The sequence below is a fragment of the Ceratotherium simum genome, chromosome 9 (genome assembly GCF_057802395.1).
Source record: "Ceratotherium simum simum isolate JZ-2026a chromosome 9, ASM5780239v1, whole genome shotgun sequence".
NCBI lineage: Eukaryota > Metazoa > Chordata > Mammalia > Perissodactyla > Rhinocerotidae > Ceratotherium > Ceratotherium simum.
This window is the reverse complement of record NC_141908.1, coordinates 6471332-6486134: the sequence shown is the minus strand read 5'-3', so window position 1 is coordinate 6486134 and position 14803 is coordinate 6471332. Positions and strand designations below refer to the sequence as shown.

The following is a 14803-nucleotide window of genomic DNA, read 5'->3' as shown; positions in this document are numbered from 1 at the left end:
GTGTGTTTCTAGCATGATGGTTTTGTTGCCATGGAGAATTTGATTTTTTTATGTCAAGACATTTTCAGCGTCTGGGCTCATGAAGGAATGAAGAAGCTTAAAACCCCTGCCTCCCTTTGGCACAGAATCCATGCACACTTTCTCCCCCCTTGGGCAGCACTGGTTGCAAAAAGCTAAGGACCCACAAAGGTCTTTGGAAGTTGGTTTTCAGTTCGGTGTCATTGGTCCCTCCATGAGGAGATGTGGATTGGAAACAGTTCAGGAATCAGGGTTCTCACAATTAGCATGATATCAGCTGTCTAGGGACTTGTTCCAGATAGCTAGGTGACAATCCTGAGGATCTAATTTCACAGGCTGCGCTACAATGCCTGCTTGCAAAAGGTAGCGCCAGTCTCCCATCTGGATTGATTGAGCCAGATGTGATGTGGATATAATCTTATCTGTTTTAAAAAGACAGTGAGCGGTACAGAAATCTGTCACTGGATTCCCTCTTGTCCCCTTGAAGGGCTCTGTCCTTTTCAGCACCTTTTCTTTCTTTTGTCCTGTCCTAGCTATTCAGGCATGGCAGGCATCAGGTCCTATGCTTCCCTTTGTTACCTTATACTGCCCCTCACTACTAGAGGTGTAGACTCTGGGTGGAAGCATGGTCATCACCTGGGAGCTTGCTAGAAATGCAGAACCTCAGCCTCTGCCGCGAAACTTCCAGATTAGAACCTGTGTTGTAACAACTGTCACATTGCACATTCAAATTTGAGAGGCACTATTCTAGAGCATCGCTGAGTCTTCTGCTCCTTCACTCCTCACCTCCATGCCTTTTTCACTCTGGATCTCAGGAGTAAGGGAAAACTGTAGGAAATCAAAGTTGGCTAAGTTATCATGAATAAGGAGTTGTGCGAGAAACTAGAAACCTAAGCTTTATCTTTATCATCATGTCAATACTCTAAGATAGTTGGTATTCACATTTTTAAAGATGAGGAAATACACTCAGAGAGGTCAAGTCACTGACCTAAGGATACACAGCTAATTATTGGTATGACTTGGATTTGAATCTAATTCTGTCTACCCCATGTTAACTCCCATCTTTATTCACGTAGATCTGAGATCTTAATCTGAGTAAAGATGTTGGCATAATAGTCACCCCTTTCAGGTAATTTTGGCATTTCAACTAGGGTTGCCAGTGTTTTAACCACAAAGACTGGATTTTCAGGTATCAAGTGAGAAAGAGTGACATTGACACCTCTGCTTCCTCAATACTCCTAAAAATCTCACTGTGGCCTAATATGCCTGTGGGCAAAACTAACTTTGACCTAGATACTTAAACAGTGCCCTGGGCCTGTTCTCTCACTAGGACAGGTATAGAACATTGAGAGATAAAGAATAGAAATCTTCTGCTACTTAATGTGAGCCTTGGGACCCTGCCTCAGATATAGACAAATCCAATATGATGACCCTCTCTCTGCTCAGCCAGGATAATTGCAAAACAAAATGAAGTTAAGAGTGCAAGAGGAATCCTATGAATACTTTTTCTCACTAATAGTATAGTTCTTCAAAGATTCTAAACATCAACACTTGACACAACAAAAGTGATAGATAAACCCATGTAATTCACCTTTTACTTTTTCTCCTGATAGCCAGTCACTTCCTTTGAAAGGCCAAGCTGAGATTATTTCTAAATAGCACTCTTCAAAATGCTAGCTCACTGAATCATCAATCTGATGTTGCTAATACTTTGCAAAGAGACAAGATCTTCTTCAATTTATCAGTTGACTACATTTAACTTAAAACATTGTAACTTAAAATACAGTAATGTGATTAAGACCTGAATAATGAACGACATATATTTGTCTAGAGATTGGAATTTTATCGCTATATTTGCAATGAGTTTCTCACTAGTAGGAAATAAGTTCTATTTGGATAGTATGTTGTACGGTGGATACTTTTGCTTTGTCTAACCTGGAGTAGTTAGGTAGGATCTACTCAATCCATTTACTGAATTAAGACATTGTGAAAATGACATTGAAAAGATGAGCTAAGGATTATTGAATCCACCATGTGGAGTTAAATGGTAATGTATAACCAACTCTAAGGAATCAGGAAACAGGAGGGGATCTAAACATGCGGTTCATCTTTCTCCAGGATTCCAGTTTGAGTACTTTTTTCCCATGGTGGGCCCTTCCCTAGGGCCCCTTTTGAGTGTTTCAAACCACGTTTATCTTACTTATACTTACCTATACAATTAGTTGCTTACGTCTGGACTTTATTTTTCTAATTAATGTACATGTTTGATAAAAATCCAAATTTCATGAAAGAATCCTTATCATTCGTTTTGCTAAGGACTTGCTTCTAATGAATCTCTTCCACAAAATTACCCAGAGCATCAGTTGTTATTGCTGAGATATCTTTGTTAGGGTAATTATGTGTGCAACTAAAAGAAAACTCACTAGCTTGAAAATAATTCACTAGCTTGAAAAACTATTAAATTATTAAGACTAAGTACATGGAGACTGAGAGGTGTCCATACTTCTATTTCTTGAACAGTGTGGTAGTTACATGAGTGTTCCCCCTGTAATAATTTTTTAAGCTAAATATTTGTTTGGGGAGATTTTTCTGTATCTGTGTTTTATTTTATATTTTTAAAAAAGAATCAAAAACAATTTATTATCCTACATAAAAGGAAATCCTCATTGAGGACAGGCTCCAGAGCTGGTGGATAAGTTAACAATGCCATCCTCAGTGTTGGCATCATCTGGAGCTAATAAGCCAGCCCAACATCTCAGCTAGATACCACAATATTCTGGGAAACAAACAGACCCTCGTCTCCCATGGCTTGCTTTTAAGCCATCAAAATGTGACTCCTCGGCAGTGTGATGAGCATCACCTAGGAACTTGTTAGAAAATGCAGATTGTCTGGACTTATCCCAGACCCCAGAACTAGAAATTCTGACAATGGGACCTAGAAACCCCTGTTTTTCCAAGCTCCCCAAGTGATTCTGATGTCCTAAAGCCTGAGAACTGCTGCTTGGAGCAGTGAACCTCTTCCAGGACCGACACCTCCCCAACCCCTCTTCTCCTGCGTCACCAGCAGATTTTCTTTCACATCCAATTAGCCATAGTTTGGTCACATGTCCACTCCTGAATTCAGTCACAGTCAAGGGTGGTGGAATTACCTTGACTGACTTTAGACTAATATTCTGATATGGAGTAAAAGAATAATCAATTATGTCTCTTCTCTCTCTCTCTTGAGCTGCATCTCCTGCCATTTTGTTGGGTTATATTGCACATGTTCCAGTCAAAAGAGTAACTTCCTGATGGAGGTTTGAACTGATGCCAGAGTTCTTTTTTTTGAACACAAGATGAAGCTTTTGGGATAACAATGAAGCATGCTTGTATTTAACCATTTTGTGCCTGTAGCCATGAAACCTATGAATAGACATATATTATCTTGATCCTTGATCCTTGCTAAAATAGACACTATATTATTTTTATAGAAGTAGAGAAATTACTTGCACAAAGTCGCAGAGAACATAGTGACTCTTTCAACTCAAACACCAGACTTAGACAGGGCACTGTCTTTCAAAAAAAATTACCCCCAGGAAACCAAGTAAAATGTAGTATGCTCAACTGTGCAAAAAGTATGCTGCTCATGAGAGAAAAGTTTTAAGTGGTAATGCCAACAATATGACATGTGACTTCCAATTCCACTTCTCCATTTTTACTTCAAAGATCTTGGGAGAGTCCTTTTGTTTCTCCCTATGACTAAAAACAGGAAATGTCTTATCTTGCTGCTCAGTCTTTCACACTGCTTTACTCATGGGTAGAACTCGGTAATCATATAGGCATTAAATGAGGAATAAATAATACATTAAAAATCCCCTAGGCCTGAGCAGCACATGGGTAGAGTTAAATTGTATTGATTTGCCAAATGAAAATAGAGCTCAGCTTTTACCATTTTTTAAGACAAATTCCAGAGCAATGCTATCCAATAGAAATTTTTGCAAAGATGGAATATTCTATAGCTATGCTGTCTAACAAAGTAACCACTACCTACACATGGCTATTGAAATGTGACTAATGCTACTTAGAAACTGAATTTTTAATTTGAATTCAATTTAATTTAGTAGCCACATGCGACTAGTAGCTACTCAATTGAACAATGTATTTCTAGAGTCTTTTCAAGCTTTATATACATGACCCTCTCACCTAAGTTTCTAAAAATGCCTGGCTTTTTTTATGCGTGTGTGAATCAGTCCTTGGCCTGCTAGGGGCATAAATGTGAGATATCCTCCTTGTGACTGAACTCCAAATTTTCCAAGCCCCAAATGCCCTCCTGCTGATCTCACTCACTTCTTGTGTAACTTCTGAACTGTGAAATGTGCAGCCAGATATACTTCTCTGATCCACGAGGGCCTTAATGGCTGCACTCCTCACAAGGGAAGGTACTTATTGTAGAACGTCACAGCAAAACTGTCTGAGCGGTGAGCATCAGAGCCCTTCAGAGTAGTAATACAGCTCTCTCCTATACACACACACACACACACACACACACACACACACACTGTTGTGTGGCCAAGCACACACACTGTTGCGGAGGCCGTCTATGACCACATCCCTTGGACTTCACACTTCAGTACAAGGACAACATCTTAGAAGCCAAGCTGAGCTAAGCTAATCCTGTTCAAATTATCTGCTGGGGAGTCATCTCTGGAGACAGGTTGTGAGGGGAGGCAGGGGGAAAGCTAGCAAGAAATGTGGTCTCAACTGAAGTCCAACTTCCTTCAGATGCCAAGAGGAAGTTCTGCACCACAGTCATGCCATAAATATCAGTCATGCCTTCAGAGAATCGGATCGACCTTCTGAACCTTGTATCAGTCAGTCACTGGCTGAGATGAGGACAGGGAAGTGGTAGCTTCCCAGGCAAGAAGGCTTCTGTTTGGCCAAGGGCAAATCTCTGGAGAAGGGGACAGACTGTTCTAGTTGTCAGCCGACACCTGCAGCTGGGGGATGAATCCATCTGCTAAAGAAGATCAGAATGGAGCCCTGAGAACATCCCCAACAGAACCACTTCCAACTCCAATAACTACACCTTCCCTTCTCTGCCCATGGCCTTTCTCTCTGTGCTTTAAATACCATACTGCGCTCCAGCAGCCTTCAATCAAAACCTGACAGAGTTGGCCTATAAAAACCCCCAGTTTTTCTCCTGCTCTGGTGGTATAACTCGAAGGAGCATCCTGCACTGGTGGGATTAAGCTCACCCACAGGAATCGCCGGCTTGCTGTTGAGCCATGCAGTAGCTCTCCTTTCTTCTCTATCTCATCTCCATCACCCTCACCCAGCTTCCTGGTGTCAACTTCCAAATGAACTACTTACACTCAAATCCATGACTCATAACTGACTTCTGGGGAACTCAAACTAAGTCACACACAGACAGCCACTCCCCTCAGGCATTGCTCTTGAGGAAGCCTCAATTATGATATCTGGGTCTGATTTGGATCCAAACTCTACCCTCCTTTACATGAATCTCCTCTTATGATCTCCTTTGTTCTTTCATGAAAACTAGCCTCAATAGGACCACTCCAGATATTCCTACAGATTTTTATCTGTTTTGAGCCCCATAGGGTGTTTGGTCAAATTTCCACTTTCTTTTCCCCCTGGAGGCTCCATAGTCCCTAAATAAATGTGCAGAGAGAAATGTAGGAGTCCTGGCCAGGGCTAGTCTGTAATGCCCAGGTCCTACCACACCTGCCCAGCAGCAGAAATGATGCCCACTGTTCCAGCCAGCAACCTCCCAGCCTCAGAAGCCCTTGCCCAGCCTCAGGTCCTATTACAAAAGGAGGATAACAACGCTGTGAGTGGAGGTGCAGGAAGCCCTCCTGAGCACTACAAACATCTTTGTGAATGTTGTTATTACTCTTGCCCATACTATATAATGTTAAATATTTGTGGGAAAGTCTCTCTGCCTTACTCATCACCATCATTACGAAGCTTTGTCCCTGAAAAATCTCAAACCTTTGCTTATAGAGGCACCAAATGTTTATAATTAATGATGCAGCTAATAATCCAAGCAAACCTCCCAGTCATTTGTGAGAATGTGCTTGTAGCTTCTTATGGCCTTGTATAAATCTGGGGGGAAGCACATGCCTAGGAAACCTGTTCTCTACAGGTTTATTTTAGGTTTTTTTAAAATGGCTAGGCTATGTGCTTAAAATAGATTTGATGTGAAAACGCTATGCGTGTGTGACTATTTTAGCTCATGTTGGCCTTGTACTACGTGGACTTTCTTATTTTGAATGATAGTTGTGAAATATCACTTAGCAGAGATCTGTATGTAATCCATTTTTTGCCCATTTCCAGTGCGTGACATCAATCGATTCTCATTTCCTTTTCTGAGTAAGAAGTGGAAACTGAGGAATTTCTATGCTTTCTACCAGTTGCTCTGTTTCATGCTTAGAGCCTTCTCTAGCGTGTGAAGTTAGGAATCAGTATCCTGGTGGAGAACGATGAGCAGGGAACTGAGCAGGAGTCAGGAGAGCTGAGTCTCTTGTCTTACTTTAAACCTTGCATAGAATTCCCCATAAGTGTCATTTCCTGCTGGCTTAAGACATTCGTTAATACCTCAGGCAGGGACTAGTAATCAGAAGAATTGGGTTTGAGAGCAGTCTCTCACCATATAACCTGGATAAAGTAGATGGCCCTTTGAGGCTGCTTTATTCTCTAGTAAGTGGAAATTAAAAATACTATGCTTATTGCTATGAGAATCAAGTAAGATACTGAAAAAAATTTGAAGTGTGAATTATGTTTCCAGTGAGAATTGCTATGAAGAATAAGGAGGAGGAATAGGACACGAGTGCTGTGTCCATGCTGTTGAGAGGCAGCGTAGCTGAGTGATTAAGAGCTTGGGCGCCGTGTCCCAGTTTTCTGGGTTTGAATCCTCTGCTCTGCTACTTATTAGATGTGTAATCTTGGAAAAACTGCCCAACCATTCTGGCCTCAGTTTCCCCACCTATAAAACGGGGATAATAATAATACCTATCACGCAGAGCCCCTGTGATGATGAATGAGTCTGTCTGCCAAGTGCTTAAGGCAGAGCCGAGCACTGAGCAAGTGCTGTATAATTGTTAGCTAATGTTGTGTCTGAATGAACACTCCAGCAGGGGCGTGTGAATGCGGGTGATGAGAAGGAGCAAAGGGCTATCTAGGAGTGAAAAGAACTGTCCAAATGAGAGCAAAGATGAATATTTCTGAATTCACAAATTTTCAGATTTCCTTGGCAAACGTTAAGTCTGGCTTTTAATATCCATCCATGGTTGGGTGTGGGGGATTGGGGATCAAACTGGGGAAGGTGTCCATCTTTAGATCCAGAGGCAATTTCATGTTGTTGCTTTTGTTTGTTTATTTGTTTGTTTGTTTTTTGCTGAGGAAGATTTGCCCTGAGCTAAGGTCTGTTGCCAATCTTCCTCTATTTTGTATGTGAACTGCTACCACAGCATGGCCGTTGGTGAGTGGTGTAAGCCCACACCTGGGAACCAAACCCAGGCCACTGAAGCCAAACTTAACCACTAGGCTCCTGGGCTGGACTCACTTTTTTTATATTTAATAATAAAAAATAGCATGCTGAATTTAACCTAATTTGAACCATTAAATAGATAAATAATGCAACTGTTATCAGTAAAACATTAGGGCTGAGACCTTAGAAACCATCTCATCCAGCATTTCCCAAACCACTCAGGGTGTCATGAGCACCTTTGTAAAAACACAGATTCCCAGGTTAGGCCCCTGGATAAGTTATCAAGGAGTGGGCCCAGGAATTTGTGTTTGTCTTCATCACAAGCTCTCCAGGTGTTTCTGACAATTGAGCACATTGAGACTCTCTCGTCTAATCTAAGGTCAGGAGCAGTACTGGATCTTAAACCAGGTGTCTTGGCTTTTTGTCCAGCATCTCCTTATTCTGTCTTCTCCCCAAAAGTCAAATAATGCAGTATGCAGAGTATGAGACTTGGAGTGTGCTAGGAATAAACTAAGATATAGCCTCAAAATCATTCAGGATCCCATGTTTGAAAAACTAAGGAAAAATTCTAGATGCAATGCAAATCTAACACAAGATTATTTTTCCTTTAGGTTTCCATTAAATTCCTTTAAATTTAAGCTCCAGGATTTATGGGAATTGCAATCAATAATCGTTGATACTGCACCCACAATTACAGATGACACTGCCTTAGTTAGCACCTTCCACTTGCCAAACGCAGGTATCTCTGTGTGTGTTACACCCCCAATTTAGAGAATAATTCAGAAATAGAAAGCTAGTATGGGTACGATGTGTCTTCAGGGCAACTGCAAATAGTATCTTCAGGCTATTCTCATCATTTGCAGAAAAACATTTATTGTTTGGTGGAAGGAACAAAATGTTTGCCATAGCAACCATGGCAACCCTGGGTGCCTTGCCTATTAGCTGTAATGCAGGGAGCATCTGCAACAGCAGGGAAAGAGTCCTTGGCAATTATCACCCAGATAGTGTCCCTCCATTTTAAGAGCTTAGGCTGACGCTCCTGGGTTTGGAAAATTCTTAACTTGATGTGTTAATGAATGCTAATAGCAACAATTCTATTGTGATTAATTTCAGGGGGATTAATAAACTAAGGTTTTTACTGTGGACAAAAGAGAGATGTGATTTTTTTTTTTTAGATAAATTTGAAGAAATCTTTTTAGCATTAATTCTCCCTCTTTTTCTGTTTTGGTTTGGTTTGAGTTGGTTTTTGGTTAGTCTTTTATGATTTTTATTCTTTGAAAGATGGTGGGGGAGATTCCTTGTCATTTTCCTTTCTTTCTTCCATCATCAATATAAATTATCATATATAAATATGATAAGAATTTTTAGAATAAATGAAAGAAAAACTCTAAAGCATGACTAGGAAGTCTAATTGTGGACTATTGGGGATAAAAACGATTTACAGATTTTAATTTCAAAAATAGTGATGTTCACACAAAAAGCCATGAGTTCTATATTATACCACCAGCTCAAATTGATATGTATATTATTTATGCAATAAACCACATAAGTATAAATAATGAGATTTTCAGTTTATGAAGAAAGGCATGCTGCTGATAATAGACAATATGTTACATGCCAAAATCATAAAAGGATAAAATCACTCAGTTTCACCACTCAGAAGAAATCATCTTGCATATTTCTTTTCTATCATGTTTTAATATTGTTGAGATCATATACTTTATACAACTTTACTTTTTCAGTTAAGAATAAAGAGGCCTCATGAAATGGGCAGAAGGAGAAATTGAGTGGAAACAAAGAGTAGGTTCAGAATAATTTAGATTTCTTTGAAATGTAAAATCTCCTTCTAGTTTTGAGAAATTGGGAGAAAGTAGAACGGCTTGGGAATTATGGACATGTTGGAGAAGACAGCTGACTGATAAAAATTTACTTCTGGATCTGGCATCTCGGAATCTGCTCAAATGCCTCCTCCCAGGGCCTTCCCTTCTTACTGATTTTCTGGGTTTTTAGAGACCACATTTTCTGTTATATAATAGTCTCAAATAGCTATGCTTGAATCCTGAGTGCCAGGTGTTCTAAACTTGCTGAATCTCAGTTTCCTCAACTATATTATAGGAATTTTCCTATTTACTTCACAGGATATTGTATATGCATTAAAGTAGGCTAAACTGCAGTATCAAATAGATTCCAATGTGCAGTGGCTTAAACACAATAGATGTTTAGTTCTTGTTCAGACTACGGTTTAGAGCAGGTGTTCAAGTAAGCAGGTGCTTTCCTCTACGTGATGATGCAGGGATTCAGGATCTTTCCATGCTATGGTTCTGCCGTCGTCTAGGGTCTTGTTGTCAACTGCATCCATCAGTAGAGGAAGGGGAAAGCAAGTGGAGAAGAGACATGATGGCCTGCAAGTGGCACATCTTTTTCCCAGTCACTATTTTTTTTTTTTTTTTTGTGAGGAGATCAGCCCTGTGCTAACATCTGCCAAGCCTCCTCTTTTTTTGCCGAGGAAGATTGGCCCTGGGCTAACATCCGCACCCATCTTCCTCCACTTTATGTGGGATGCCACCACAGCATGGCTTGCCAAGCAGTGCGTCGGTGCGTGCCCGGGATCCGAACTGGCGAACCCCGGGCCACCAAGGCAGAGTGCGTGCATTTAACCGCTTGCGCCACCGGGTCGGCCCCCCCAGTCACATTTTTATTGGAGCACACTTGTCATAACTATAAGAGTATGGAGAGGTGAAAAATGCAACTAAGACATGCACCCACTGCAGTCCTATTACCACAGAAGGAAGAGAGAATGAATATTAGTGAATATCAGCAATATCTGCCACTTTATTCATGTCTTGCAGAATACTTAATAAAATACATTCCACAGTAGGTGCTGAGAACATTCCTTCTCTTCCTTTCCCTGCATTTGAATCTTCTCAGGGGAGTGAAAAAAAACTTCCTAAAACAAAAGCTATTAAGGACTAGATATTTATTGGGAGAAAATCAACACAAAACTTATAAGATGTTCTTTATGGCCAGAGTAGGATCCAGCTCCTGTTCTCTGTTTTCTGTGTCCACATGTCCACTCCTGAGTGATGAGAGGCTATCTGTGCATTTGGGGGGTCGAGGCTCAGAAAGGTTCTCAGTTCCCAAGAAAGGTCCAACTGACTCCTCCTGAGATGGTGAGAAAGTAGACTGTCATTAAAAAAATTATTTTTAATGACATAGGTTGAAATAAAAAGAAATTTATTGATTAACCCTTCTAAGTTCAAAATGCAACTAACTCCCTAACCCAATGCCCTGAGCAAGGTGCTTAACAGAGGGGTTGCTTTCATTCCGTCCCCACCCATGGCATAGGACATTCTGCAATAGCTCCCACTCATGATTCAGAGGACTTGTAAACTCTAGAGTCGGTAAAAATGAATACCGACGTCTTTATTCCTATGTGAAACAAAAACGGAAACTTAGGCCACAAGTTTCTAACTAAGCAAGAGCTAATATTGATCTTCTGCAAAGTTCCACAGTTTCACTATTTAGTGAAATTCTGAGGCCCAATGGCTTTCGTTGCATGTGGAATGCCCCTTTCCGGTGTCAGGTATACTGAGTGACGTGTAGATCCTAGAGTGTGGCACAGTCTCTTGTGTCTCTCTGAGATTTTGCATCTCTCACCCCTGGTGGATCTCTGTCCAACCTCGTTTGCCAGGGAAATGGCCATACTTGCTTCAGCTTGCAGCGCTACTGTCACTGTCTTTAGAAGGCCTTTCTGAGCCTCTGTGCTCTGAGGCATTCTGTCCTCCGTGCTCCTATTGTCCCTTGTGCTTACCTCTCGTAAGGCTTCCTTTCACATCACATTACACATTTTTCTTTGCATGTCTCTCTTTCTTCAGTACCTAGCATGCTCCTGGTGCTCAATGAACAGCTGTTGAATGAATGAATGCTAACCTCTCAAAAGCATAGTCAGTGATCTTTCATCTTTGTATCCACAGCAAAATGTCTGGCCCCTGGTAGTTTCATAGCATGGATTTGGAGAGAGATCAGGAGCAGAGAAAAGAGAAGGACGGATGAAAGAAAGAAGAAAAGATGGAAGGAAGGAGGTATCAGCAGGCAGAGGATGTAAGGCATGTTAAAGGTTAAGGTTGTAAGAAAATAAAATATAAAGCAAATTTTAGGAGGAATCCATAAGACGGACACTGTAATGATTGGGGAAAGAGAGGAAGAATCATGGAGGAAACAGCATTTGAGATGACTCTTAACCCACAAAAGGGAATTAGATGGAGGAGGAGAATGGAAATTGGGCCGAGAAAGTACCAGGGGTTTAAGAACAGAGGCAGGACATATTTTGGGGTAAAGGCGTCTTAGTTGAACACTGTTTAATTTCTCCTTGAGAGTTGAAAGTGGTGGCTATGTGAGATGTTCCTACAACTCTCTCTGATCCTCTTCCAGGAACTGGCGGTTGGTCCCCAGCAGATTCCAATGCTCAACAGTGGCTCCAGATGGACCTGGGAAACAGAGTGGAGATTACAGCAGTGGCCACGCAGGGAAGATACGGGAGCTCTGACTGGGTGACGAGTTACAGCCTGATGTTCAGTGACACAGGACGCAACTGGAAACAGTACAAGCAAGAAGACAGCATCTGGGTAGGACATCTTTTCTCTTCAGATGAATATAACTGAGATGTGGTAATGGTAACCAGGGAACATTTCTGTCATTTTCCTATACCCAGATTGTTGGTGGCTTGATAACTGCTGAGTGCCCATTCAGAAATAATGAGACCACCTATAAGTCCCATCTCCAGCATGGCTCCAGTTTCTAGGGAAATTGGGCGTCTGTTGCAAAAAGTTTAGTTTTCCTCCTTTTCTGGTAACTTGGGTAATTCACTGACTGAGCCAGAAGTTCTTCATCTATAAAAACAGAAATATACTGCAGAGTCTGCTTGTTAATGAAAATGTATTAATTTCCTTACTTATTTGTTTATTATGTACCAGGCACTTTACATATCTTATAATGACCCAACTAGCTCAGTTATGTAACTTGACCAAAGTTGCCCAATTTGTGAATCTTGGCATGGGAATCTGTAGTCTGGTCTGACTTTAAAGCCACTGTGCTCAACAGCCTCTATTTAAGATTTGAAAATAATTAAAAGCTTAAAAATACAAAACAAATATACAACTTAGAATTTTTCTGTTATTATGAACAATCTTCAGCTTGGAAGTGAAGGACAGTTTGCTCCAAGTTGTAAAAAAAAAAAGTACTTCCCTTCTCCACCCGTAAGCCCCAGTTCTCGACCTCACAGTGTAAGGGCAAAGCTGTCCCCAAACTGTGAGGTGAGGAAAGGGTGGCAGAGGCGGAGAGCCAGAGGCACCGGGAGGAGGCTTCAGAAACTCATGCACTACGTGAAGTAGTTTGTTTATGTCATGTGTAGTCTAGGGAAAAAAATCGCCAAATATTTATTTTTTTCTATATGTACATAAAATGTGAAAATTTAGCAATTGATAGCATGATCTTTCCTTCTCATAATTTCCCTAGTTGTTTTCTCCCTTAAATCAATGCCAGTATGATTTCAAATTATTGTTGTTCGACCATGCATTTTTCTGTGTTGCTCCCACTTCGTTGGAAAAAAAATTCTATTTTATATGCATTGTTATTTGTTAATTGCCAACCCATCACTACTGCTAATTGAAAACAATAGTAAACTGAGGATTAAGATTAGTTATGGCAGATTGAATCTTGGGAATGTTATTATCGTCATTTTATTCTGGGTCGCTTGTAATGTTAGGTTGTAATATTCACGGAGAGCGTGGATTTTCGTCTTAAAAATAGTGTTTTGGGGACTTCTAGTTTTTTTTTCTGAATTTTGAAGCCTCCATAAATTTTCACAGGTTTTTATTTTGTTTTATTTTTAGTTTGAAATGAGAGATAAATACACCTTCATTTTGAGGAACAATTTTAAGGTTTTATGTTAACTTGAGAGAGACAAATAGATGTGGGATTATTTATTTTCTTTGGCATTTCCAATCAGAACTGGTTGTTTTTCAGATTGAATTGCAGTTTTGAGTTATTTTGTCTAAAATTTTTTAAAAGCCTTAGCTTCATTTTCTTTAAAACCAAATGACCTGCTTTCAGTCTACCCTCTGGATCAGAGTGTATTTCAAGGATTGACAATTTCTTTGGCATAAGTGAACAGCTGACATAAGGTCTATTTCACTTCCTTGCCTCTGTTGGTTTACCTGTGTTTTCAAATACCTCCAAGCTCCTTAAAGGCAAGTGCCTGTCTTATAGGTTCTTGTCGCCTCTATGCCCATTATTGCTGGACACATAGCAGGAACTAATTTTTGGATGGTTATTAAAAGAACTACAGAATTACTGGGGGTTCCAGAGTCGGAGGGGCGGAGAATATCCCCGTCCCTTCTTCATCCTCACAATAGCCTTGGTATTTCCAGAGAGGTAAAAGATGCTGAGTGGGCAGAGGAGGAAAAGCAGGGAACTGTGTGCACAGCAAGGCGGAAGTAGCTGTGGCTTCCCCAGAGATACTTACGATGACTGCAGGGCACTTGGGAGAGGTGGCAGCTTCAGGATCAACCTGTCAGGTGCCGACACTGGGCAGAGAAAAGACTTGTGGAGGGGTAATCACAGCTTCTAGTTTAAAAAGTAAAATACAGTGACATTGGGCAGGAACACCAGGATAAGTCAGGCATAGTCACAAGGCTTATATCTGGAAATATGTGTGTCCACTTATATCAATATCGTGGAAGCTGACAGCTACTGAACACCAATTATCCCTCACATTTGTCAGCAAATGTAATTCTAGATATATTTTAAAAAAAACATTCTCTCTGGAGATGCAACATTCACATCTCCTTGAATGAGAGGCATGAGGCTCACAAATACCAACCCTAAGCTCATGTAACCAGACACTAGTGGTGGCAGAATAAACAATTAGGACTTATTCCTAAATATACTTGATTGCAAAACTGTGCTTTCTATTTCTCTTTTACTATACTTGAAAGTTGCTTTTTTTTCACAAAATTGATTTACTTTTCTCACCTTAAATTTTGTCAGACTCATTCTGTAAGAATAAGATTAAACCCTATTGTTTAATTCACATATTGCTAAAATATAAAAGTGAGAAAGCATCAATAATATATAACTGTATTTCTCTATATTATACGTAGTGCTCAAACTCTCTGAAACTGTCTAGGCCTTCAAGAGCACCCATCAAACAGAGACTCAGAGTATTTTACCAAACCCTTCAGGGACATATATAAAATCTGACTTGTGGCTAATATTCCTTGGTACTTTCACCAGATTATG

At 40.4% G+C, this 14803-nt stretch overlaps 1 protein-coding gene across 3 annotated transcripts in view; it reads left to right on the top strand.

Moving 5' to 3' along the window:
- Nucleotides 1–14803, top strand: part of CNTNAP5 (contactin associated protein family member 5) — a 760035-nt gene that overhangs the window by 177288 nt on the left and 567944 nt on the right. For 2 of the 3 annotated variants that reach the window (XM_014782496.2, XM_087435029.1), the window contains one exon: nt 11936–12129. In XM_014782496.2, the coding sequence (XP_014637982.2) occupies nt 11936–12129 (194 nt within the window). Of the gene's footprint in view, nt 1–11935; nt 12130–14803 lie in introns of those variants that run through there. The other variant, XM_087435030.1, reaches the window with a different exon arrangement.